Source organism: Peromyscus leucopus, chromosome 9 (genome assembly GCF_004664715.2).
Source record: "Peromyscus leucopus breed LL Stock chromosome 9, UCI_PerLeu_2.1, whole genome shotgun sequence".
In the NCBI taxonomy this organism is placed as follows: Eukaryota; Metazoa; Chordata; class Mammalia; order Rodentia; family Cricetidae; genus Peromyscus; species Peromyscus leucopus.
The window spans coordinates 106268457-106292436 of record NC_051070.1 but is presented as its reverse complement, the minus strand read 5'-3'; the positions used below and the strand labels follow the sequence as shown (position 1 = coordinate 106292436).

The 23980-nt window shown below is 49.8% G+C and overlaps 1 protein-coding gene across 1 annotated transcript in view; it reads left to right on the top strand.

Moving 5' to 3' along the window:
- The first annotated feature begins 632 nt into the window (after positions 1-632).
- Frmpd2 (FERM and PDZ domain containing 2) overlaps positions 633-23980 on the top strand; it is a 79351-nt gene continuing 56003 nt past the window's right edge. Inside the window, exons 1-11 of the mRNA XM_037208291.1 lie at positions 633-757; positions 2170-2327; positions 7236-7301; positions 9481-9672; positions 9917-10049; positions 11454-11538; positions 12449-12584; positions 13920-13991; positions 15331-15505; positions 19261-19408; positions 19985-20123. Of these exons, the coding sequence (XP_037064186.1) occupies positions 634-757; positions 2170-2327; positions 7236-7301; positions 9481-9672; positions 9917-10049; positions 11454-11538; positions 12449-12584; positions 13920-13991; positions 15331-15505; positions 19261-19408; positions 19985-20123 (1428 nt within the window). The 5' untranslated portion in view covers position 633. The remainder of the gene's footprint in view (positions 758-2169; positions 2328-7235; positions 7302-9480; positions 9673-9916; positions 10050-11453; positions 11539-12448; positions 12585-13919; positions 13992-15330; positions 15506-19260; positions 19409-19984; positions 20124-23980) is intronic.

Here is a 23980-nt window from a genome sequence, read left to right as displayed (position 1 = left end):
CTCCAGCAGGGCTTGGGAGATTAGTGAGGGCATCTTTGTGTGTGTGTGCGCGGGGGAGGGGGGAGGGTTGAAATGTCAGCTTTGGTTTAAAGGATCCTTCTAGAAGGAAAGAGAGCCACTCTCCTGGTGGTGGCACCTCCTCCAGCTTCCCTGTGTGTCCTTCCTGCTCTGAAATTCAGGTTCTTGTTCTCTTTAGGGGGATTCCCACTGCAAGAGCTGACAGAAGGGCCCGCCCTGGCACTGCAGCCAGCTCCGTGGTGGCAGCTAATGACTAAAGGCATACTTGTGTGTCTCAGGCTAAAATGGTTGTCCATCTGGTTTACCAGACAGAGATGAAGAGCAGGCTCTGAACACTCCCTGGCATAGTGAACTCTCCTGGAGGAGGGGTACTTACTATGTGCCGCTTGTCTTTCATCCATTTCTTCAGCTTCTCATCTGATAGCTGACAGATCGATCCAGTTATTTGCTCATTTACTGAGAAGCCACTGGCCTGTCTGGCTAGGTGCAGTGAACACCTCTAATTCTCCTCTCTGCTTGTCCTGTGCTTTGGAAGTGCAGGCAACGAGAGCAGGGTGAACACCACTACCATGTAGCTGGAGAGATGGGGCATTGCAGAACTCTGTCTTCACAGGCATGAGTGCGGCCTCTGTGACACTTGCCAGTGCCCTGCAGGTCCGGGGTGAAGCTCTGTCTGAAGAGGAAATCTGGTCCCTCTTGTCACTGGCTGCTGAGCGGCTCCTGGAAGACCTCCGTAATGGTAAGAGGACAACTGTCCCAGGAAATTGAAAGTAAAGTTTCTTAAACAAACTTCCTTCTGGCAGCTTCTTGGTCTGTGATCAATCCTAAGCTTTTAGAACAAAAGAACAAATGGTCCCCACCAGGCAGCTACTGAGGGGTGGCCTGTCTCCAAGGCCTATGCCATGCAAACAAGTTGAAAGGCTGCACTTCTGTTTGGGCTTGCATGGTGCTTACAGAGAGACCAGTGGCATCCATCCTGGGATGTCCCCACACTCCATCAGTCAGATGCTCTACTATCCTGTCCCATCCAAAGGCAGAACCTACACTGTGGACTAAACAAGGGAAGTTAACTTGAAAATCACTAAACTGTGATTTGGAGATAATGAAGATGTAAGAAAATCCTATATGGACCCCTAGCCAAGGACAAGTCCCCAGTGAGGGACAAACCACTCCTTGGGTTGGGTTTTGTCCTGATGGAGGAGCTGTGTTTGTAGCTCATGATGATGAAGCCATGTAGCTCATGATGACCTAGCCAGAGGTAGTCTACAGTCACGGCCTAGCAATGAGGCAATCGTCGGGTGATGGCTCAGAGGGCCTGGAAGTCAGGAGTGATCCTTTGGAATGTGGGCACGCGCAGGTGAACAGGCTGATGGTGTGTGGGCAGGAAGACTGGAGCCTGCAGCTCTACGTGAACAGGTCCATGAGAAAGTGGTCACGGGGTGAGGCCAGGACTTGAGGTATCCAAGGACTGTCATGTCCTGTGGCTGAGTCCAGGACAGAGGTGCCCCTGCCTGGTCTTTTTGTATTCATACCACTGGCTCCCAGACAGGGCGGGAGAGCCCCTGCTTCCTGCAAAGTCTCTGCAGTGCCTCTTCTGAGAAGAATGTTCTAGTGCTGATAGCAGAGATGCTTAAAGGATCTGGGATGGAAAGGCAATTTGGAGCTGTGAGGTGTTCTGTTGGCAGGTATTGACTTAGCAGCTGCGGTGCATGGATCAGGGCATGTGAGAGCACACAGGCTCCCCTGGGTGCCGGGTCCCCGTGTCAGCCAGTGGACGAAGGCTGCACACCTATGCCTTAGCTTCTCTTCCTCCTGAGCTCCCACTCCTGTCCCCTGCCTTGGGGAATCTGAACTACTATAGAGCCGTGCCCTGACCCAGCTGCAATGAACTCAATTCTGCACCAGTTTCCAGCTGGTCTTGACCTTTCTTGATCTTTTACTTTAAAGTTCTCGGTCCTAGACAGATCCAGACGCAGGTGCTAAATTCTTGTCCACAGTTACAACTACCTTTTGCAATACACATTTCTATGTGCTGGGTGGAATTCATTCTGCTCTGTGCTGCTATAGGCCTTGGTCAGAATCAGTCCTTGAAGCAAGTGCCTTTTGGCACAGTGGCCCCGTTCTTACACCCCACCATTGCCTCTTCTCCAGATTCCTCGGACTATGTGGTCTGCCCCTGGTCACTGCTGCTTTCTGCAGCTGGGAGTCTTTCTTTCCAAGACCACGTTTCTCACATAGAGGCTGCACCATTCAAGGCTCCTGAACTGCTACGGGGACCAAGTGAGGATGAGCAGCCTGAAGCATCACAGGTATAATGCATGGCACCCCACCTCCAGTACCCTGGGGAAAGCCTTTCCTGGGGGAGACACCCCAAACTCCCTGCCCAGCCTCAGTTCTGAGGCTTAAAGCATGTTCTTTGCGGGCTTTCTTGCCAGCAATTTACCAGCTCTTGGATAAGGCAGTTCGACTTCCCTGAGCCCAAGTTTCTCAGTCAGTTAAGCGAGACAAATATAATTTTGTGGATCAAGCTTTGGCAGCACTAAACACAGTGTTGGGGGCCTGGGGAGATGGCTCAGTGGTTAGAGTGCTTGCATGTAAGCTGCAGAAAGCCAGGGGTGGGCGTGCATACCTATAATCCCAGTGCTGAAAGCCGGAGAGAGGAAGAGTCCAGGGCCCAGCTAGCCAGCTAGTTTACTCAGCTGGAAAGCTCTAGGTCCAGCAAGAGATCTCAAAAAATAAAGTGGGCATGATAAAGGAAGGCACCCAGCAGTCTTTGGCCTCCGTGTGTGTGTGTGTGTGTGTGTGTGTGTGTGTGTGTGTGTGTGTGTGTGTGTGTGAGAGAGAGAGAGAGAGAGAGAGAGAGAGAGAGAGTTGTGTGTGTGCATGTGTACCACTGCCACATGTATGTATACATACTACACACACAGAGAAACATAAAGAGAAGTGTTGGGGAACACTGTGGGCAAACGGTCTTCATAATGTGGCCACTGGCAACATGAAGCAAGAGCCTTCCAGAGGACCCAGGCCCCCCCCCCCCCATAGGCGTTTATCCTCCGGGCGGGTTCAGGTGGCTTTAGCTTGGTAGTGCACTGTTGACGTCATCCGTGAACTAAAACAAAATGGATGTCAGTGAAGAGTGGACAGGAGAAGAGATGGCACTCATGTGAGACGCAGAAGTTTGTTTAGTGATGTGTGAGAGAGAGAGAGAGGGAGGGGGAGAGAGAGAGATCATAAAACACATGTAATACATGGTGCCCTATGCTGGATGGCAGCATCAGTGGAGACTTCGGGATTCCCTCAGTAGAAAAATGCTCTCCTTCTAAACAGCACCATGTTCCAGTATTTTCAGTTAAAAGAAGAAGAAGAACTCAAATGCCAGAGTGCTTCAAGGCAGCTGCACAGTGCTGGGTGGGCACAACCCTTCTTCCCTGCCCTTTCATGGGCAACCTGAAGATCTAGGGTACTACTCTTCCCAGGACGACCCTGGAATGCTGCCGCTTTCCTTTGGGCTCTGAGAAAAGTCTGGGGCCTCTAAGGTTTCCAGGTTTGGCTCATCAGGGTCTGTGTAGCTCCAAATGCCACCGTAGCAATGGAAACAGGGAGCACTCACTACAGTGACTTCTGTCCTCCGGGCCTGCAACCCTCCGCAGCCGCAAGATCCCCGGATGAGATGGGATGGACATGGCTGCTTCTCAGACTCCTGTCTGGATCTCCAGCTTCATGCCCCACCTGTCATGTTCTGGACTCAACGAACATGTCACACTGACTCTGAGCTCTGGCTTTCTACAAGGACACACCAGTGTGATATGCAAACTCAAGGGAGCAGGAAAGAGCTAGTTGCCTATAGAGACAAACCCCAGCCAGTGGTGGGCAAGAGGGAGGGACTGAGAGGGCAAATCCTATCTCCTTTTTCCCCTTATGGATGGAGTCAAAATGTGCAGTCTCTGCACACCTACTGGAGATCCCTTCTGAGATCTAGGGAGCTATGTCGGCCGGCCGTCCATCCTGTTGGGCTGTGTGGCAGCATGGTGGCTTTTGCTGTCCTTGCTTTCTTCCCTCCTTTCTCCTAACTCTCGTCGCCCTGGGCTTATAGCTTCTAAATGGAGTGTTGGCACCTAATCCTTGCCTCCGGCTCTGCTTTTCAGAGGCCTCGAGCTGAGATAGATAGTGAGAGCTGCCGGGGACTTTCCCGGTGTCCTCCAGCACTTGCTGAGAAGGCTTCACCCTCCCCAGGGTAGTCTGGCTTCCATTAGTGCCTTGGGGGAGGTGTGGCCAGTCCTTTGCCTTAGCATCCAGAGCTAGAGACAACCCAGCTCCCCCTGTTTACTCCTCCAGTAGAAGGATCAGGGCCTAGGGGATTCTAAGGCTAGAAGAGGCTGAGCCCAGAGCTGGGCAGGTGTGCTGCTGAGAGGCTAGCTAGGAAAGAGTAGACAGTGGTCTGGGTCACGGAGAGCCCGTGTGGGGCAGGGCTGAGTCTGAACCGAGCTGTTTGGTTGGCTGCTTAACCCTCTATTCTGGCTGGCCTCCGAGTGCCTCCAGGAGGGGCTGAAGGCAGTGTCCTCAGCCCCTTCACAAGAAGTGGGCAGAGTCACCTGGTCTCTTGATCTGCTACATCTGAACAGCTCTGATGACCACCGCTCTCTTCCATTCACCACACCAGTTCTCTCTTCATCCAACTTGGCAGAAGGCTGTGAGGGAGATCTGGGGAGTCAGGAGCGTGGCAGTCCCAGCAGGGGCTGTTCTTAGGACCCTCCCCAGCCCTGGCTGCATTCGGAGACTAACCAGTGCACTCAGCACCATACCCAAGGCTAGACCAGGCGCAGGTGGCAGGCGTGGGCACGTCTCCAGCTGGGAGTCCCTTGAGCAGCCTTGCCTCCACTCATCCTCCACGCAGGCTGTTGGTGCTCTTGCTCCGAGAGCCAGCAGCTGCCTTCAGAAACCTTCTTAGCCTCTTGCTGTCTCCCAGGAAGATGAATTCAGGATTTGGAATGGAGCCTACCGGGCTCAGCTTGCCTCCCAGAACATTTTTGGACAGAGCCTTGAAGAGTTCTGAGTGTGAGTGGTGCCTCTGGCTGCGCCCGGGATGCCACTTCTGCCCAGGTCACTGCAGCTGCACCCAGGATATCACTTCTGCCCAGGTCACTGCAGCTGTGCCCAGGATATCACTTCTGCCCAGGTCACTGCAGCTGTGCCCAGGATATCACTTCTGCCCAGGTCACTGCAGCTGCACCTAGGATATCACTTCTGCCCAGGTCACTGCAGCTGTGCCCAGGATATCACTTCTGCCCAGGTCACTGCAGCTGCACCTAGGATATCACTTCTGCCCAGGTCACTGCAGCTGTGCCCAGGATATCACTTCTGCCCAGGTCACTGCAGCTGTGCCCAGGACCCCACTTCTGCCCAGGTCACTGCAGCTGTGCCCGGGATATCACTTCTGCCCAGGTCACTGCAGCTGTGCCCGGGATATCACTTCTGCCCAGGTCACTGCAGCTGTGCCCGGGATATCACTTCTGCCCAGGTCACTGCAGCTGTGCCCGGGATATCACTTCTGCCCAGGTCACTGCAGCTGTGTCCGGGATATCACTTCTGCCCAGGTCACTGCAGCTGTGCCCGGGATATCACTTCTGCCCAGGTCACTGCAGCTGTGCCCAGGATATCACTTCTGCCCAGGTCACTGCAGCTGTGCCCAGGACCCCACTTCTGCTCAGGTCACTGCAGCTGTGCCCAGGACCCCACTTCTGCCCAGGTCACTGCAGCTGTGCCCAGGATATCACTTCTGCCCAGGTCACTGCAGCTGTGCCCAGGACCCCACTTCTGCTCAGGGTCGGTCACTGCCATGAAGATGCAGCTTGGGAACTTTCCCACACTGGGTCCAGGGGTGGGGCTGGACTATAGGGGTGCAATTTCAGGTAAATAAAGAGAATAGTTTACAGGCACAGGTGATACTGGACTCCTCATCCCCATGGTGTGGGACCTCAGACCACCTGTGTTAGTCTAACATGGGGGATTGGGGGGGAGCTGGGTTGTCTCTAGCTCTGGATGCTAAGGCAAAGGACTGGCCAGATCTCCCCCAAGGCACTAATGGAAGCCAGAGGAGGGTGAAGCCTTCCCAGCAAGTGCTGGAGGACACTGGGAAAGTCCCCAGCACTGCTCAGTAACCAGGGGTTTGACACACGGTTTGTTACTTCAGGGGCTTCTCTTGCACAGTTCCCAAAGTATTTTCCTGAGAAGGATCTTCAAAAATTTGTCTCCTACAATGACCCCCCCCCCCCCCGCATCAACAAAAGACTTTAATTCATCTGGAGGCCATAGCTATGGGGCTCAGGGCATTGGCTCTAGGGCTTCGATTCAATCTCATGTTTGGGTCTTATTTAGGCAAATCCTATGGTTTCTCCCTTTGCTCCAGTTTCCTCGTATCTAAAATGGGGACAATTAAAATCCTGCCTCAGAGGGTGGTTGTGAAGACCAAATACATTTAAATAAACAAAAGGCTTGGCCTGATGATAATGACCACACCCCAGGGGTTTTGTACTCCATCTTTAGGAGGGTTTGGGCAGAACACTCACTTTAAAAAACCCGGGGCTTCAGAGAAGTCGGACCACGCTCTTGCTGTTGCACTGTGTCATTTTCTGACAAGATACAGGGCTTTGCAGTAAGACTGACCCAGATGGTGTAGTTGCTGGCTGGCTATGGCTACAAGAAACAGAAAGTCTGAGCTACAACAGCCAGAGCCACAGGTAGTCATTAGTTACTTAGGGAGCAATTTAGCTATGGGTAGTAGCAGCACCTCAATGATATCAACAAGGATTCAGGGTATATATTTCTATTCTAGTCCCTGCGCTTATCTCCGCAGGGTTGCAAGATGGCTGCTGTGACTCCACATGTCATATGTGGAGGCAGGGCAAGTGTGGGACCAGTCACATGCTTTTTTTGTTTTGTTTTTAATAAAGCAAAGGTTTCATCTTGTTTTGTTTTTCCTTCCAGAAGCACCCTAACAGATGTTCCTTCTTATTTTTCACCAATCTGGGAGTCATAGTTACAGCTAGGAAACACATTTCTAGTCTGCGGCGCGGGAGGCAGCCAAGATTAAGGAGGTGCTGATGGTGCCGGGCTGGCCGGATGTCCACCCCTTGCTTCCGTAGACTGTGCTGGGCTTCGTGTGCAGGGCTGTGGAGTCACATGCCTGACTTCTAACCATGTGCTTTTCTCTTGGGCAGATGCATGTCTATTCCTTAGGGATGACTCTCTACTGGTCAGCGGGGTTTCGTGTTCCACCAAACCAGGTCTGTAACAAGAATGCCTCACAAATGACCAGGTCATCCATCTGGATTAGCTTAGGAGCTCTCCCTTAGGCTGGACCACATCCATTAAGTGTGGCCGTCACCACCCTTCGGTGCAAAGCCTTCTACAGGTATTGCCAGCCGATTGCACAGCTCCTTTCCCCCAGTCCATGAACAACCCAGCGTCTTCTTAAACACTCGAGTAGACCCAAGTTGAGACTGGCAGTTAAGATTCACTTGTCCTCTCTGGCCACAGGAAGTAGCAAACTAGAGGATTTCATATACAACAAAGACAGTTATTTGTGTATTCTCCCAAATGCTGTTAGAATTGGCCCTCCCTGAAGTGAACTGCTGCCCTGAGAAAGGGGTTCTGTGCTCAGTAATTGAGATAAAATACACCCTGCAATGTCTCCTCTGGAAGAGGTTCACACTAGCTTGTTCCTGACTATGGCAAGCCTCAAGACACAGAAGCTTTATGGAGCAAAGCATGTTGCACTGTGTAAATACACACATTTGTGTATGTGCCTGTGTGTGTGTGTGTGTGTGACTGCATATTTTCGTCTGACATCATAAGAACCCTTTAAACACTGGGGCTGTAAGAAGCGTTGCTGCACCTGACCATGAGACCCTCCCCTGCCTCACCAACCCCTCTCTTTCTCTCTGCCTCCCTTCCTCCCTTTCTCCCCATCTCTTAAGCAGAAAACTACTCACAACTCACCCTGCTTGAGGTGAGACCCTCACTGGCTACCTACTACCCATGGTAATATTTGAGCATCTCACCAGGGCACACAGATTCCAGAATTTGGCCCTGCTCCTGTCGGCTGGGTCTCTGACATGCCAGGGCTTGTCTTAGGGGTGTGTGGCTTGCAATCCTGTGCCTGACTTAATGCTCTGCCAGCCCCAGTTTGTACCCAGTACTTTGGGGCCCCACACTATCATTCTGTCATGGCCCCCTCTGTAGCCTTTTCCTTTCAGACTCCCACACCAGCTCATTTCTCCCAGCTCCCCGGCACCTCTTCCTCTGCGCACATGCATGGCACAAGCTCATTTTGCCTTCCCAATCCCCTGCTGCGGTTTGAGGTCGATCTCAGTCAGGCTTTTGTCTGTATATTTGTGGGGTCCCATGCTTGCTGAGGTCAAGCCCTTGCCATCTTTAAGGCAATGAGGATGAAGAGCAGCTGTGCTGGACACAATGGCCCCTAGTGAGCTGTGTAAATAGTTGACCCAGTGGCCTGGTTGCTGTGAAGACAGGCTCCCTGAGAGCATGAAGAGGCTGCTTGTACAAGACTAATTTTTCTTTGGCCTGATGCCTGTGTGGTGTAGAGTTCTACCAAGAGTGACTGTGACTGAGCCCTTGCCTGCTGCTCATGACTCTGCATGAAAGGCCACTTCAATTTACAGGTCTGATTCCCTTGCACTCATGTTCCAGGGGGAAGTCCTCATGAGATAATTGTCTCCCTTCCCTCCACCAGATAAGTGTAGGAAGCACCGGGCTGCCAAGTCAATGTAGTGGTGTGTGTGTGTGTGTGTGTGTGTGTGTGTGTGTGTGTGTGTGTGTCTAACCACTAGTGGGGCCGACCATTTGGCTCAGGTCAAGGTTCATGATGTCCAGCACAGGCTGTCTACCAGCTTACCAGGCTTGCATTTGAGCTGAAGTGCTCAGATTAGAGAGCAGCAGGCACAGTAGATGTAGAAACCATTGCTTGGCCTCAATGACAAATCAGATGTGTGTTCTAGAAGAAGCAAACATGTTCTAGTGGTGATGAGTCTGTTTCCTGGAGTCGCCAGGGCATGTGGGCCTTGGTGCCGTCTTGTTAGGGTTTCTATTGCTGTAAAGAGACACCATGACCATGGCCACTCTTATAAAGGAAACATTTAATTGTGGTGGCTCACTTACAATTCAGAGGTCCAGTCCATCATGGCAGGGAGCATAGTGACATGCGGGCGGGCATGGTGATGGAGAAATAGCTGAGTGTCCTACATCTTGCAGGTGACAGGAAGTCGACTAACTGTTATACCTAGGAAAACTGGAGAAAAAGAAACCTCAAAGCCCGCCTCCACAGTGACACACTTCCTCCAATAAGATCGCATCGACTCCAACAAAGTCACACCTCCTAGTAGTGCTGCTCCCTTTCAGACCCCCACAGTGCCCTACAGCTTCTCACCCGTGTGTGCTCTGCAGCCCCTGCAGCTTCGAGAGCCGGTGCACTCCCTCCTGCTGGCCATGTGTGAAGACCAGCCTCGAAGGCGGCGGCCACTGCAGGCCGTTCTGCAAGCCTGCCGGGTTCATCAGGAAGAAGTGGCGGTGTACCCAGCCCCTGCCAGTCTCCACATCAGTCGGCTGGTGGGCTTGGTGCTGGGCACCATCTCCGAGGTCAGTTATAGAACCCATCTTTCCCACTGGGGAGCCACTAGCCGTGTGTAGCTAGTGGAATTTAAATCAGCCAAATTTTAATTAAAAGGAAATTCAATAAAAAATGCAGGGGCTCCGTGTTTGATGTCTAGCAGATGCCCATGAGGAGTTAGTTAGCCTGACAGGGTAGCTTGCCTATGTTGGTATCAATGCACCTGTCTGACCTGGTTGCTAATATGCGTTTCCATCAATCTCTTCTACTCAGGTGGAGAGAAGAGTTGTAGAGGAAGGTGCCTGTGAGCAGCAGAGCAGAAGCTACTTCCTCAGGAGCAAGCTGCATCGGGCTGGCAGTGAGAGCCCTGGAGCTCGGGCCTCTGATGGTCTGCAGCCTCGAAGAGGTGAGTGAAGGCTCTGAGCAGTCCTGTTTAGGCAGAGGGTACTCAAAATGACCCTTCCATTGTCTCCTGCTCTGAGTGTGGACATCCCTGCTGTGTACACAGAGAGCTCCCATGCAAGTACTGCTCTCCCAGGAAGTGCTAAGGGCCTGGGCCTACGGCCACTGTGCCTACTAAAGTTTTAACGGTTGAATAGAGTTAATTATATTAAATACCAGCTGTTTAAATTGGACTCTAGTTTATTCAAATTGATGAGAACAAGTTAGAAAAAGGTTTAATTTTATTTTATTCATGAGTGTTTTATCTGTTTACCATGTACATACCTGATGCCTGTGGAGGCCAGAAGAACGCATCAGATGCCCTGTAACTGGGGTTTCAGATGGTTATGAACCCCCATTAGGTGCTGGGAACTCAACTTGGGGGCCCCCAGAAGAGCAGCCAGTGCTCTTAACCACTGAGCCATCTCTCCAGCCCCCAAACAGAAAAAGGTTTTAAACGTGACCTTCTAAATGGAATGACACACAAATAAGTCATAAACAGCTGTTTTGTTTGTTTGTCTTTACTCTAGGTGTGCAGAGAGAGAGGCTTTTACATACCCTTTATGTGCCTTCATCTGCTTCTCAGCTATCTGAACTTAGTTATGGTGTAGTTCCTTTTCTTGTTGCAATGAGGTAGTAACAGACAAAAGCACCCGGAGGAGGCAGGGTTTGGTTGTGTTCACAGTTTGAGGACATCGTCCACAATGTAGGAAGGCATGGTGAGAGGAGTGACTGGCAGCTGGGTACAGGGCATCCGCAGTCAGGAAGCAGAGAGCGATGGATGCTGGTTCTCAGCTCACTCTCTTCTTTTCATTCGGTCTGGGAACCCAGCCCGTAGAATGGCGTGACCCATAGTTAGAGCTGATCTTCCCATCTCAATTACACCGATTGCAGAAAGTCTCTTAAGACATACCCAGAGGTTTCATTCCAGGTCTCATCAAGCTGATCAGTATTTACCATCGCATGCTATTTATTTGCTTATTCATTTTGAAACAGAATCTCATAATACAGCCTGGAACTATTGATCCTCCTGTCTCAACCTCTGAGGACTGAGATCACAGGTGTGCACCACCAAGCCTAATTTTATGTGTTTGTTTTCCCTTAAAGTTGCTCATTGTTCCTAAATCAAGGAACTACTTTGCCTTTTGTCGTTAGGCTTACCCCCGCCCCCAACACTCTTCTCGCCTCCCTACTTTTGGGGTCGTCATTTCCACTTGCACTGTGAGAATACAGACTCAGAGACGGTTAGTGATTTCACCAAGGGCAGACAGCTGATGAGTTGTGGTGGTATCCACACTCTGGGCTGCTTACCCTCTAAAGCCAAGCTGTTCGTTTGCATTGTCCCTACCCACCCATACTGTTCGGTTAGTTTCAGAGAGAAGCACAGAGACCCAGAGCTCCTCGGAGCGACGCTGGAGCATCACAGCACACAGTCGGTGCAGCTTCGTTAATGGGTGAGTCTCCTGCTCTCCAGCACTGTGAACTTGGTGTGGGAGTCTACACACCCTGACTCTTCGCTGATTAGTGATGAGAAGCCCATTCAGAAAATGACATTAGTGAAAAGCCAAGGTATGCACTGCCTGCTGGCAACAGTCTGGTCAGGAACCCCCCCATATCTCCCGGGAATCCCGTTCCGGCCCAGAGATGGAACAACCTGGGCACTGGTGTTTTAGCCGTGGTCCCTAGGCACACCCTGCCTGCTACACAGCAAACAACCCCAAAGCACAGTGGCCACAGGCCACAGTTACTCAGAGCTCATGACTGGGGCATGCTGATTTCAGCAGGGATTAGCCTGAATTCCTGGCCTCTCTGGTCATCTGCATCTGTGACCAGCTGAATCACTGACTGGGGAGGCTTCACTCCCGGGGAGTGGGTTTGTTACCCCAGCATCCCCATGAGTCCATGACATACTGTGCACACTGTGATGGCTTCGGCCTCTCTAGGTGACTGGAGTTTGTTAGCTTCATTGTATCCCAGGATCCCTGTTGCACACACAGTTGGTCTGCTGTTGGCCAAAGCACCAGTAGGTGGTACGTGGACTGTTTATTGTCAAAACAGTTTGAATGTCTCAAATTCCAAAAACAAAGTCAGAGCCATGATCTATTTAGGGAATATTGGGACCTTGGAGTCAGGGTGAGCACAGAGGCAGAATCCTGGGGTGATGAAGGGGGCGGGGATGTGTGGTCTTATACCTTAAGTAGTTCCCCAGCCTGTGGTTGTATAGCCACCTTAACCTCTGCAGGCCTCAGCTTCACCAGTGGAAGATGCTGTGTTCTCTCTCATGATGTGGGAAATAACAGGAGGTGGCAGCTGAGTCCGAGGGCTACATCATCAAGTGCTTTATCCTTCCTCACTCTTGGCCAGTGCTTTTGCAGGCGCCGGTCCCTGTGACTGTGAGGAAGGCCTGCAGTGTGGCTCGGGGCCTATACTCTTGGCGGAAGCAGAAAGCTCACAGCCAGCAACATCTTCTCCAAGGAATTTCCTACAAAGAAAGGGAAAGGTGAGCAAGGAGGTCTGGAGCTGGGAGACACTGTCAAGAGTGGTCCCAGCTGGGACCTGTAACACAGAGGGAGGATACAGGCAGGGGCTTCAGTGCTCAGAGACCCTGGGCTGGGGCTCATAGACCTGTGCTGACAGAAACCTGAACCTGGTCAACTGAAGCTGGGTATCATCCATCCCCCTCCCCGCCCCCTGGACTGGCTGTACAGTAGATGCTGTTTAGGATGTGAGGTTTGTTTCAGGCCTACCTCTCCTGAAGTTTGAGGCTCTGCGTGTAGAACAATAGCCAGGTGTGGCATGTAAGAGAGATGACCAGAGTGCACTTGTGAGAGGCCTTTTGGACAGACAAAAGGCAGGGGCATGTCTGGGATTGCAAGGTGGCTTAGCTAGGAAGTTCTCCTCTCTTGTTGGCACGTGCGTGCGTGCGTGCGTGCGTGCGTGCGTGCGTGCGTGTGTGTGTGTGTGTGTGTGTGTGTGTGTGTGTTAGGATTGGAAAAATGTGGAGGAGTTGAGACCAGAGAGCAGCCACACCAACTCACCCAGCCTTGAAGGCCCAGCTAACAGGACATACAGACAGGGAGTGGCCCCGTGGTCTATTTATACCTCCTGTGGATTTTTCATAGGCAGATAGAAGAACTCTGCTGAGGTCAGTTAGCTTGCTGAGATCAGTTTTGGGGTCATATTTAATTGCTCGCCACTTTTTTTTTTTTTTGAGGCAGGGTCTCCCATCGGACCTGGAACTCACCAAATTCCTTTTGACTGCCCCTGTCCTCACCTCCCTGTGCTGGGATTTTAGGTGTAACTCCACTGTGCCTGACTTGTACACCAGCTCTGGGGGATGGAACTCAGGTCCTCATGCTTGCCCTTGGCACTTCACCGACTGAAGATCTCCTCAGTCCTCGATTTTCTTTTAAGTTTTTGTTGTTGTTTTGTTTTATTTTTATTTTTTGTTTTGGAGATAGGGTCTTACTGTGTAGCTCATCAGATTTCTGATGTTCCTCCCTCAACCTCCTGAGTACTGAGGCTACAGTCGTGTTCGTCTCTAGACCCAGCTTGTTTTAGGCTTTTGATACACATGAAGAGTATGTGCTGGTGGGTAAATGTTACCCTCTAACAACGCATCCAGTGAGAGCCAGCATGCTGTCAGTCTCCTACACCTCACGGCTGAGGTGGATAGCAGCAGGGGTCTCTGCCCGTGTCATCTCTGTCTTGCCGAAAGCTGTTTCTTTGAGGGGCATTGGGAGCCAGAGGACTGCGGAAGGCAGAGGGAGATGAGCTCCAAAGCCTGGGACCCCTTTTTTCTTCCATCTTTGGTAATTCTGGATGTTTTTCTCAGTTCTCCAGACCAGAGTTCATCCTGTTGGCCGGCGAGGCCCCGGTGACCCTACATTTGCCTGGATCCATTGTGGTAACTATGGCTTAGCCTGGGTGGGATGGGAAAGCATCCTCAAGCCAAACAAACTCAAGGCTGACTGGGTCTTTCCAGGGGATGTCTTGGTAGTCTCCCTGCTCTAGGCCCTTCTCCATGAGCCTTCATGTCTCTCTCCCTCTCTTCCTCCTATTTCTGCTCATGCTGCCTTCTCAAAGCTGTTTAAAGATTAGCGTTCTCCTTTCCATCCACTTCATCTTCTCCATCTCTCCCATCCCTTCAGACCCCTGCCAGGGCGTGGCCACACTAGTCCTGCCTCTTCTTCTCCCCTCTGAGAGGAGCTCCTTGTGGCCTCCAGTTCTGTCCTCACAGCCCTAATCTCAGCTCAGCCCCCATCTCCTCCCTCAGCACAAATGCCAGCAGCATCTCCACGGGCTAGGTGCTCTGCCAGGCCCCACTCTATGCTTGGGTGAACAAAGTCCTTTCGTGTGAGGCCTACAGTCTGGCAGGAGGAGGAAGAGAGAGACAAAAGCATAACAGAAAAGCATGCCAGGTCGCGCTTTGTGCTTTGAAAACATTGAGAAGACATGGAAAGATGGAAGAGGGTAGAAGATGCTGGCTGAGGACAGGGAAAAGTCACTCCCTTAGCCAGGGAAATGGCTCTAAGGAGACAAGAAGGGAGGGAGTGAGGCAGGGGGATTTTAGGAGAAGGGTCTGGCAGAGGGAGAGCACTATATGCTACCCAGCTCAGCCAAGCACATGGCCTCATGCTTCATGCCCAGCCTGGGGCCATGAGGTTCTCAGCTAATGTTGAGCATTTGGGAAGACGACCTTCCCATTTTCCATGCTCCCAGAGTCAAGAGGCCTGTCTGGCCAACCCTGTCTGGCTGTGCTGCCTTTTGGCTCTTGGGTCTTTTGGAGGCAGGGCTGTGGGAAGCCTCGGGTGGTGTCTTTCCCTTCCCAGGTTCCTATGCCATCCCTATGCCTGTCTTTTCTGTAGCTCAGAGCAATGTAGATAAACACTAGAAAACCCTCTCTGGCTCAGTCAGGGGTGCATGACTCATGGATGAGTCTGAGGGAAAGCTGGGGAAAGATATGGATCTTATCTCCCCACATTGCAGACCTCATAGGTTCTTCAGAGAGCTCAGACTTGGGTCTGGCTTCTCTCTATTACCAACTGTGCAACTCTGGGAAAGTCCCTCATTGTCTCTAAGCATCAGTTTCTCATCTGATAATGGGAAGCCAAACTATACTCCTTTCCTAGGTGGGTAGACAATGAAATGAGGTAATCCATGGGACATGCTTAGCCTGACCAGCCCAGGTTAAAGACTCACAGTCTCATCTTAATTGTGGCCATTGGTACTATTATTGTTTTCAGACCAAAAAAGGGAAGTCCTACTTGGCTCTCAGAGACCTCTGTGTGGTCTTGCTGAGTGGACAGTGTCTGGAGGTGAAGTGTGACATGGAGTCCACAGCAGGAGCTGTCTTCAATGTTGTCATGTCCTTCATCAACCTGGAAGAGACCACCTACTTCGGTTTGGCTTATGTGAAAGGTAGGCGTTTGCTGGGGACATTATTGACATGAGCTTCTGGGAACCCAGGTACATGGGGACCTGGACTCTGTTCCTCCTGAAAAATTGCTTGATCTGGGGACACCTAACCTTGCTTAACTCAACACAAGCTAGCACAGAGGATGCTCTGGGTACCTGTGTGAAAAGCCTCAAGTGAGCACAGATTACCATGAAAGAGTCGGGGTAGGATATGGGTTTGTGGCTTGCTGGGTCCTGATCAGTTATAGCACTCTGAAGTTAGACAAACAAATATTAAAAACATTTGTAAATTATCTGAGGCGCTGCTGGCATTGTGCACCTTGGCCCCCAAGAACCCAAGGTAATTGTTCCTGAGAGAATGGTTTTCAAACATTTTTCCCAAGTTTCTCTTTCTATGAAAGGCTTTCCCCCTCCCCTCCTGCAAGTACTCCCGTATGGTAGATGGAGTTTCTCAACCTCAGTGTAGAGTGCAGAATGAAAAGAAGCCGAGAAAAGATTTCATGGGACTTCAGTCTGAGCTCCAGGCCCTATCTGTGAGGTATTAGAGTCTTGGTGTTCCTCATTCTCCAGTTTCTAAAGAGGGGCTTGTGAGCTCTTAGTGTGTCACAGTGGGGCTGGTGGCAGTGTCCTTATCTCCCTAGAGTTCTCATCAGACCCCACCCCCACCACAAGGACACCACTTCCAAATAGAAAGAACAGCCATTCTGTTTTGTGATGTAGGCCATAATCAGTGGAGTTTAAATTTTGTAACATACAAATGGAAGCACTTTTTAAGAAGAATTGTATTCTTTTTAAGTGCTTGCAGAGTACCAAAAGCTATTCAAATCACTTTATTTAAAAAATACTTTTTAATTAAAATATAGTTATATCACTTTCCCCCTCCCACTCCTCCCTCCAACCCTTCCCATGTCCCATCTCTCAAATTTATGATCTCTTATTCATTAATTATTATTGTCACATGCACACGCTTGCACTCCCCCACACATACACACATAACCTGCTGAGTCTGTTCAGTGTTTAGTGTTGCTTGGATGTATATGTTTTCAGGGATGACACTTGGTATTGGATAACTAATTAGAGTGCTCATCTCTGGGGAAAACTAATTGTCCCTTCTCTCTCAACAGTCATTAGTTGCCTGTCGCTTTTCATCTAGGGTTAGAGCCCTGTGAAATTTCCCCTATTGATGTTGGCATGCCACTTGGCGTTGCCACTATTCTTTTTTTTTTTCTTTTCTTTTTTTTTTTTTTTTTTTTGGTTTTTTCAAGACAGGGTTTCTCTGTGTAGCTTTGCGCCTTTCCTGGAGCTCACTTGGTAGCCTAGGCTGGCCTCGAACTCACAGAGATCCTCCTGCCTCTGCCTCCCGAGTGCTGGGACTAAAGGCGTGCGCCACCAACGCCCGGCGCCACTATTCTTATCTTATTTAGTCAGCTATACTGTTTAGATTTCATGGGCGTGGCTTTCCTGCCGTATCCAGAAGACACAACCTTACAGCAGACTTTCTGGTCTCCTGGCTTTCACAGTCCTTCTGCTCCCTCCTCTACCATGATCCTGGAGCTTTGGGTGCAGGAGTTGTGTTGTAGACACACCAGCTGGGGCTGGGTGCCCCATGGTCAGTTGTTCTCTGCATTTGGACCAGTAGTGGCTTTCTGGAATGGTCTCTGTCTTCTGTAAAAGAAGCAGCCTTTGATGAGGGTGCGAGCTGCACTTTCTGCCTGGGTAGCCCACAGAAAACATTGCATTTTATTTATTTGAAATGTATAATCCAAGTAAAAGTCAGGCTTGGGAGACAGCTCAATTGGGAAAGTGCTTGTCTTGTAAGCAGGACGACTTGAGTTTGATTCCCAGGACTCATGTACAAAGGACATCTGAGTATGATGGTGTCTCATTGTAATCCCAGTGTTGGGGAGTCAGAGCCGGGCAGATCTCTGGGGCTTGCTGGCCTGCCAGTATACCCTACCTTGGGAGTTACAGGCCACCTGGAGTCCCCGTCTCAATAAAAAGGTGGGTGGTGTTGGAGTAATGGCATCCAAGATGGTCCTCTGGCCTCCACAGGCACATGCATGTGATGCTCTCATATATATACCAACGTGCACATATATGCTCAAAACACCAACTGAACAAATACGTAAAATCTAGGTGAGCACAACCCCTACCCTCCAGTCAAGGAGATGCTTGTAAACCTTTCTCATGGGGATGATTCCTGGATTTCTGGAGCTGCTTCGGGAGGGGCCTCCTGGAGAAATCATGAATCTGGATAGAGACCATCTTGGGAGGGTTTGCCAGCCAGACTGTATTGGGAACTCATCCACCCCTTGGAGAGGATCCTTTTTCAGGGAAAGTCAGTATGGTGTGGGGAGTCAAATTCAGCAGCAAGGGTGGAGGGCTGGGGGCGTTGGGTGATTAGAAGTACCTGGACACCTACCTACCTTTCCACACATACCTCCCCAGGCAGCAAAGGCTGGATGCTAATTTTAAAGCCCTACCTTGTAACTGTGGTGGGAGCTCACTCTAGAGAAGTCACTGTCCTACACACTGAAGTGGGAGCGTAGAGCACAGGAGCAGACAGCTTAGGATATGCAGAGTGTCAGAGCAGGGCAGAGCTGCAGAAATCCCGGGAGTAGCCCGTGATGCTCAGTCTGGTTGAGAACAGCTTTCAAGGGAGCAGAGGGATGGGGGCAGTATATTCAGAGGTTCTGACTGGTCTAACCTTCTCCTAGATGGGCTGGAGGATCAACTCTGCAAGAGTTGAAGATCCGAGCTTGCAAATGAGATAGTTATTTTCAATGACTTGGTCCTTACGGGCTGTTACTACAAAGTGCCATAGCTGGGTGGCTTAAACAGTTGTCTTTCCACCCTCAAAGTTGGAATCTTCAAGTCTAAGATCAAAGTGTCAGCTGTTTTATTCTTGGTATAGGGATCTGCCTTCTGTCTCACAGAGGAAATCCTTCTCACTGAGCCCTCACATGGCAGAGAGAAAGAATGAAAAAGGGAGGAAAGGAGAGCCAGATACACACATAGCAAGGGAGAGGGGGAGGAGCAAGGGAGGGAGAGGAAGAGAGAAACTCAGCTATGAATACCATCACACTGCATGTTTGGGCTCACTGGGCGAGGGAGGAGCATGCAAACATTTAGTAGGTAACGTGTCTGTGACTGGGAGGTGCAAGATGGTCCAATCGATGCAGAAAGACCTGACATGTGGCAGGGACTCCATTCCTTTGTCATATGATGACAGCAGGAAAACAGATACTAAGTGACAGCTCTTCATCATAAATGCAGTTGTCACTCAGCATCCACAGGAATCGGATTCTAGGACCCCAGCAGACACCCAAATCCACAGAAGTGCATATATATAAGGAGGCGGTGTATGCATGTGCTTTGTGCACTCTCTTGTGTGTCTCTAGAGTACTCAATTCAGTGTGAACGCTATCTGCTTGGATGCCACACTGTATCGTAGAGGGGATACTGACAGAAAGGTCTGTACATATTTAGTACATGTAAAATAAGTATTTCAATATGTGGTTGGTTGAATCTGCAGACACAGACTGTGCATATGGAGAGCTGGCTGTGACTCTGTTTCTTCTTGATCATTTTCCTTTGTCTCCTCTCAGCTCCTATGGCCTGTGCAAGAGTCCCTTGTTACCAGATACTGAAGGGACCAATGCAGCTTGCACCCCACCCCTCTGGGAAGAGCCCAAGGGATGAGTCTGAGGGTGGCGCACTCCTTATCATTCTTCCTCCAAACTCTATTTCTATCTCAGGCGAAGAGTTCTTTTTCCTGGACAAGGACACCAGATTGTGCAAAGTTGCCCCAGAAGGCTGGAGAGAACAGCACCCGAAAGGTTCCATGGATACTTTGACTCTCTTCCTGCGGATAAAGTTCTTTGTCAGTCACTATGGGCTGCTCCGGTGAGTGACGCAGCCTGTTCCTAGGATCATTAAAGGTAACTGGCATTATGGGTAGGGGATAGGTAGAGTCATGGAGAATGATATATTGCATATAAAGGTCAATTTCTGTCCATGGGGTTCTGATGAATCAAGCGGAAAACTAGTCTTTTGGGATGGGCCCTGATCAAGATGAGAAGTCATTCCCTGTATTTCAGATATAGTCCACTCAACATCAGGTTCTCTTTTCCCTAAATCCCTGCCAGGTACAGCTCCACAGCTCAGGGTTCCAGGAGAATTCATTGGCTTTGCAGTCAGCTCACCATCTCTGTTTTCTGTGGCTTACTAGAGACACCACCTAACTGAACATCAGTTTTATGTCTTGAACTACATCCTTATGGGTGTTAGGTGAAGTACCTGGTATAGAGAAGCCCCATCAGGAGGAAGGGGCATGGTGTGGGTGGAGGAGCCCACACTAGTCTCTCTGGTTCTGTTCTCTGGGTTCTGCTGGGTTGTATCCATTTCCCCAGACTTCGAAGCCCTCCAGTGTAGCCCTCTCCCGACTCTCAAGCTGTCCTTATTCCCGTGTTTCTTTGCTAGGCACAGCCTGACAAGGCATCAGTTTTACCTGCAGCTTCGGAAAGACATTTTAGAAGAGAGGCTGTACTGTGACGACGAGACGCTGCTGCAGCTGGGGGTGCTTGCCCTGCAGGCTGAGGTCGGCAGTTATCCTAAGGAGGTAGGGGTGCTGCCTGGGGTCCTAAAGAGGTAGGGGCGCTACCTGGGGTCCTAAGGGGGTAGGGGTATTACCTGGGATCCTAAGGGGGTAGGGCTGCTACCTGGGGTCCTAAGTAGGTAGGGGTGCTACCTGGGATCCTAAGGAGGTAGGGCTGCTACCTGGGGTCCTAAGGGGTAGGGCTGCTACCTGGGGTCCTAAGGGGTAGGGCTGCTACCTGGGGTCCTAAGGGGTAGGGCTGCTACCTGGGGTCCTAAGGAGATAGGGCTGCTACCTGGGGTCCTAAGGGGTAGGGCTGCTACCTGGGGTCCTAAGGGGTAGGGCTGCTACCTGGGGTCTTTGGGTGGAGTCACTGGAAAGATGACTTTGGGAGGAGGAGGCTGTTAGGAATAGAGAGGCTTTGCTTCTGAAGTGTCATCAGCATCTATCTCTGAGATTGGGATAAACTGTATCCATCCATCCACCCACCTACCCATCTACCTACCCAGCCATTTATCAAACAAGCATTCATTGAATACTTTTCCTATGTTCTGGGATATATATATGCATACTAAATTCATACATTGTAATGTAATTCCAATCCAGCACACCCCTCTTTATATCAGTCAGTTTGTGCTACAACAATGAAATACCCAACACAGTTAACTTACCAAAGAGAAAAGATTGTAGGTTTAGAAGCTCAAAGTCCAAGATTGGGCCACCCCATTGGTTTGGCCTCTGATGAGGGTGCTGGGTAGCAGCACCTCACAGTGGGAATACATGTTGGGGGGGGGACTCATGATGCCAAATAGGAATTCAGAGGGAGAGAGGCTAAGATCCCATGGTCCCTTCTGAAAGAAAGCCTCCAATGATTTAAGGACCCCCATTAGCTCTTCCATGAGAACTCCATCATTTTCCAATAGAACCATGCTTGAGATCAAGACTATCTACACTGGACCCTTTGGGGATCACTCAGACCAGAGTCAAACCATAGTAATGTACACACTTACTGAGTCTTTATCACCACCAACACCAATATTAATAGCCAATCTTTATTAAGAGATCACTCTATCTGCCATCGACCAAAACATCTAGCTCACATAAACATTGCAAAGTTAACATCACATCTTCTAGACAGACAATCTGTAAAGGTATGGATTTGGGCAGGTGAGGTAGGGAGGGGGATTTGGGAGGAGTTAGTGGAGGGAAACTGCAATCAGAATATATTGTATGAAAAAAATCTGTCTTCAATAAAAAGATGTCAATAAACTTTATTTTTAAGGACAGTTTTAGCTTTACAGTAAGATCAAGCGGAAGATACAGATATTTCTCGTCTCCTATTTATAGTCTCCCCCCCCAAACAATATAAGCATTTCCTATTTATAGTCTCCCCCCCCAAACAATATAACCCTCCTGCTATATTTGTTACACTCAACCAACCTGTTTTATCACCTAGACTGACACACTGCTATCATCTAGAATCCATCATTGTGCTTGATTTTCTGTGTATGGGCACTTCAGACAATGTTAGGGGAGGGCACTAGATTTCCATCACTATAACAAAATACCTGTGGCCATCAGCTTGTGAGGAGGAAAGATCTATTTGGCCCACGACTTCAGAGGTCCTAATCCATGGTCATTGGCTCTGTCACTTTGGGACGTGGTGGCACCATAAATCATGACTGAAGGGAAGACATGGCTACCTCTTAAAGGTCCCATTTCCTTCCAATATTACCAAGGGCTCTGAAGTACATGTCCTTCAGGGGACATTTAACATTCTAACTACAGCCAGGAGGCTCCCACAGGGACAGCCCCCTCTGTGTTGTTAGTGGGCAGGAGGAAGAGGCTTCAGGTGTGTCACGGGTGATGAGGCTGGGTAGGTGGCACGTGTCACACTTGGGAGAACTTAGTATGCCTTGCTAAGGGGCTTGTATTTTGTTTGAGAAGTGCTTCTGGTGGTGGAGGAAGAACTGAAAAGTGCTGCCGTGAAAGATAGGAGCCCCTGCAAAATTCTAAGCAGGGAAGTAACATGATTACATTTGCATTTTAAAGACGGAGACAAAGGCAATTTGGTATAAAAATAAATCTCCTTAATCACACCATCACAGCAGAACAATATTCCATGGGCACAGACTCTTCCAGCCTATCACATGTGGAGATTTTATAGTCGTAGACATCGCTGCACTCCATCTGCACTCTCTCTTGTCATGACCTGTGGCCTTCCTGTGGATGCCACGGAGCTGGAGTGCTTGCATGTTATGACTCCATGGGACTGGCACTTCCTTCACATATCCCATCCCCTCTGCTGGGCATTCCCTGATAGTGCCACGTAAGTGATAATTATGATTATTGTCACACGAGTTGCACCTAAGCGCTCTCTTTTACAAATGCCACATAGATATAAGTTCCTGTGCCTGGACCTTTCTGGGTCTGTGTTGACTTCTTCTCCTAGGTATGTTCTTAGCAAGAAATGCCAGGAGAAAGATCCTATATGCCCCTTTTTCCTCCATAAATGTTTCAGTAAACTTTGTTTTTCAGGACACCCATTAGTCAACTTTCTGTCACTGTGACAGAATACCCTAGATAATCCACTTAAAGGAGGGAAGCTTCATTTTGGCTTCACAGGTCTTGGCCCATGTTTGCAGGCTCCCCTCATGTTAGGCAGGCCAAGTTGAGGCAGCAAACCTCAGGAGTAGAGCAGAGCAAAACTCATGGTGGATCATGGTAGCCAGGAAGCAAAACAGTAGAATGAGAGGACAGGGCGTGGGTCCCAGCAGCAACGTTAAGATAAGAACTCAACTCACTACCTTCCACTGGATCCCACTTCCCGAGGGTTCTCCAAACAGTGCCACTTGCTCATGACAGTCTTTAGCATATGGACCTTTGGGGGACTTAAGATCCAAACCACAACAGAGCAGTTAGGTTTACAGCAAAGCTGAACGTCAGGTGGGAAGGTGAGAGATTTGCTGTGTCCCTCACCTCACAGTGTCCCCTGGTGAATACTATAATCTCGTACCAGAAGGGCCATTTGTTACAACTGATGATCCGATGCTGACAGATCATCGTCACCAGAGTACTTGGTTAACAGAGGGGTTCACTCCTGGTGTCATATAGTCTATGGGTTTTGACAAATATGTGATGACATGAATCACTATATATAATGTCATAGAGTGGTCTCATTGCTCTAGAAATCATCAGCGCTCCCCTTATCAGTGTTCTGCCTGTCTGTCCCCTGGCAACCACTCATCTCTTTACCATATCTGTAGCAGGAGAGCTCATATTTGGAGATGGTAGGCAACCTTTCATATAGGTTTATGCCACTTAGTAACATAGACTTAAGCACTGTTACATCTTTTCCTTGTTGGCTCATTCAGTTTTTAGTGCTGACTAACTAGTCTGCCATTGGCCAGATGTACCATTGTTTTTTTCCACTCACTCCCTGGACAGCTTTTGCTTCTAAGGTTCGGCAATTAGGAGGAAAGCTGCTATTAACAACCATGTGCAGTTATTGATTTATTTTCAGTGCTGGGCATCTAACCCAGGGCCTCCTACAAGCTAGGCAAGCACTCTTCCCTGAGCTACATTCTCGGCTCCATGGTAGGTTTTTCTTCAGGCATGGGTCTTCAAGTCTTTGGGGTTGATTGCCAGGTTCTTGGTTAGAGTCTGTTAATTCTGTATGAGGTTGGCCAACTGTCTAACGAAGTGGCCGTATCATTTTCCACTCCCACCCACAACGAATGTGAGTTCCTGTTGCTTCTGTTCCCAACTTGGTGTTGTCAGTGTTCTGAATTTTGGCCAAGCTAACATTTTTTTTTTAAATGCACCAGATTGCTGAGAAGTTTCTTTCTCTTTGGGCCTCTGATCTGAACCCTGACTCAGCT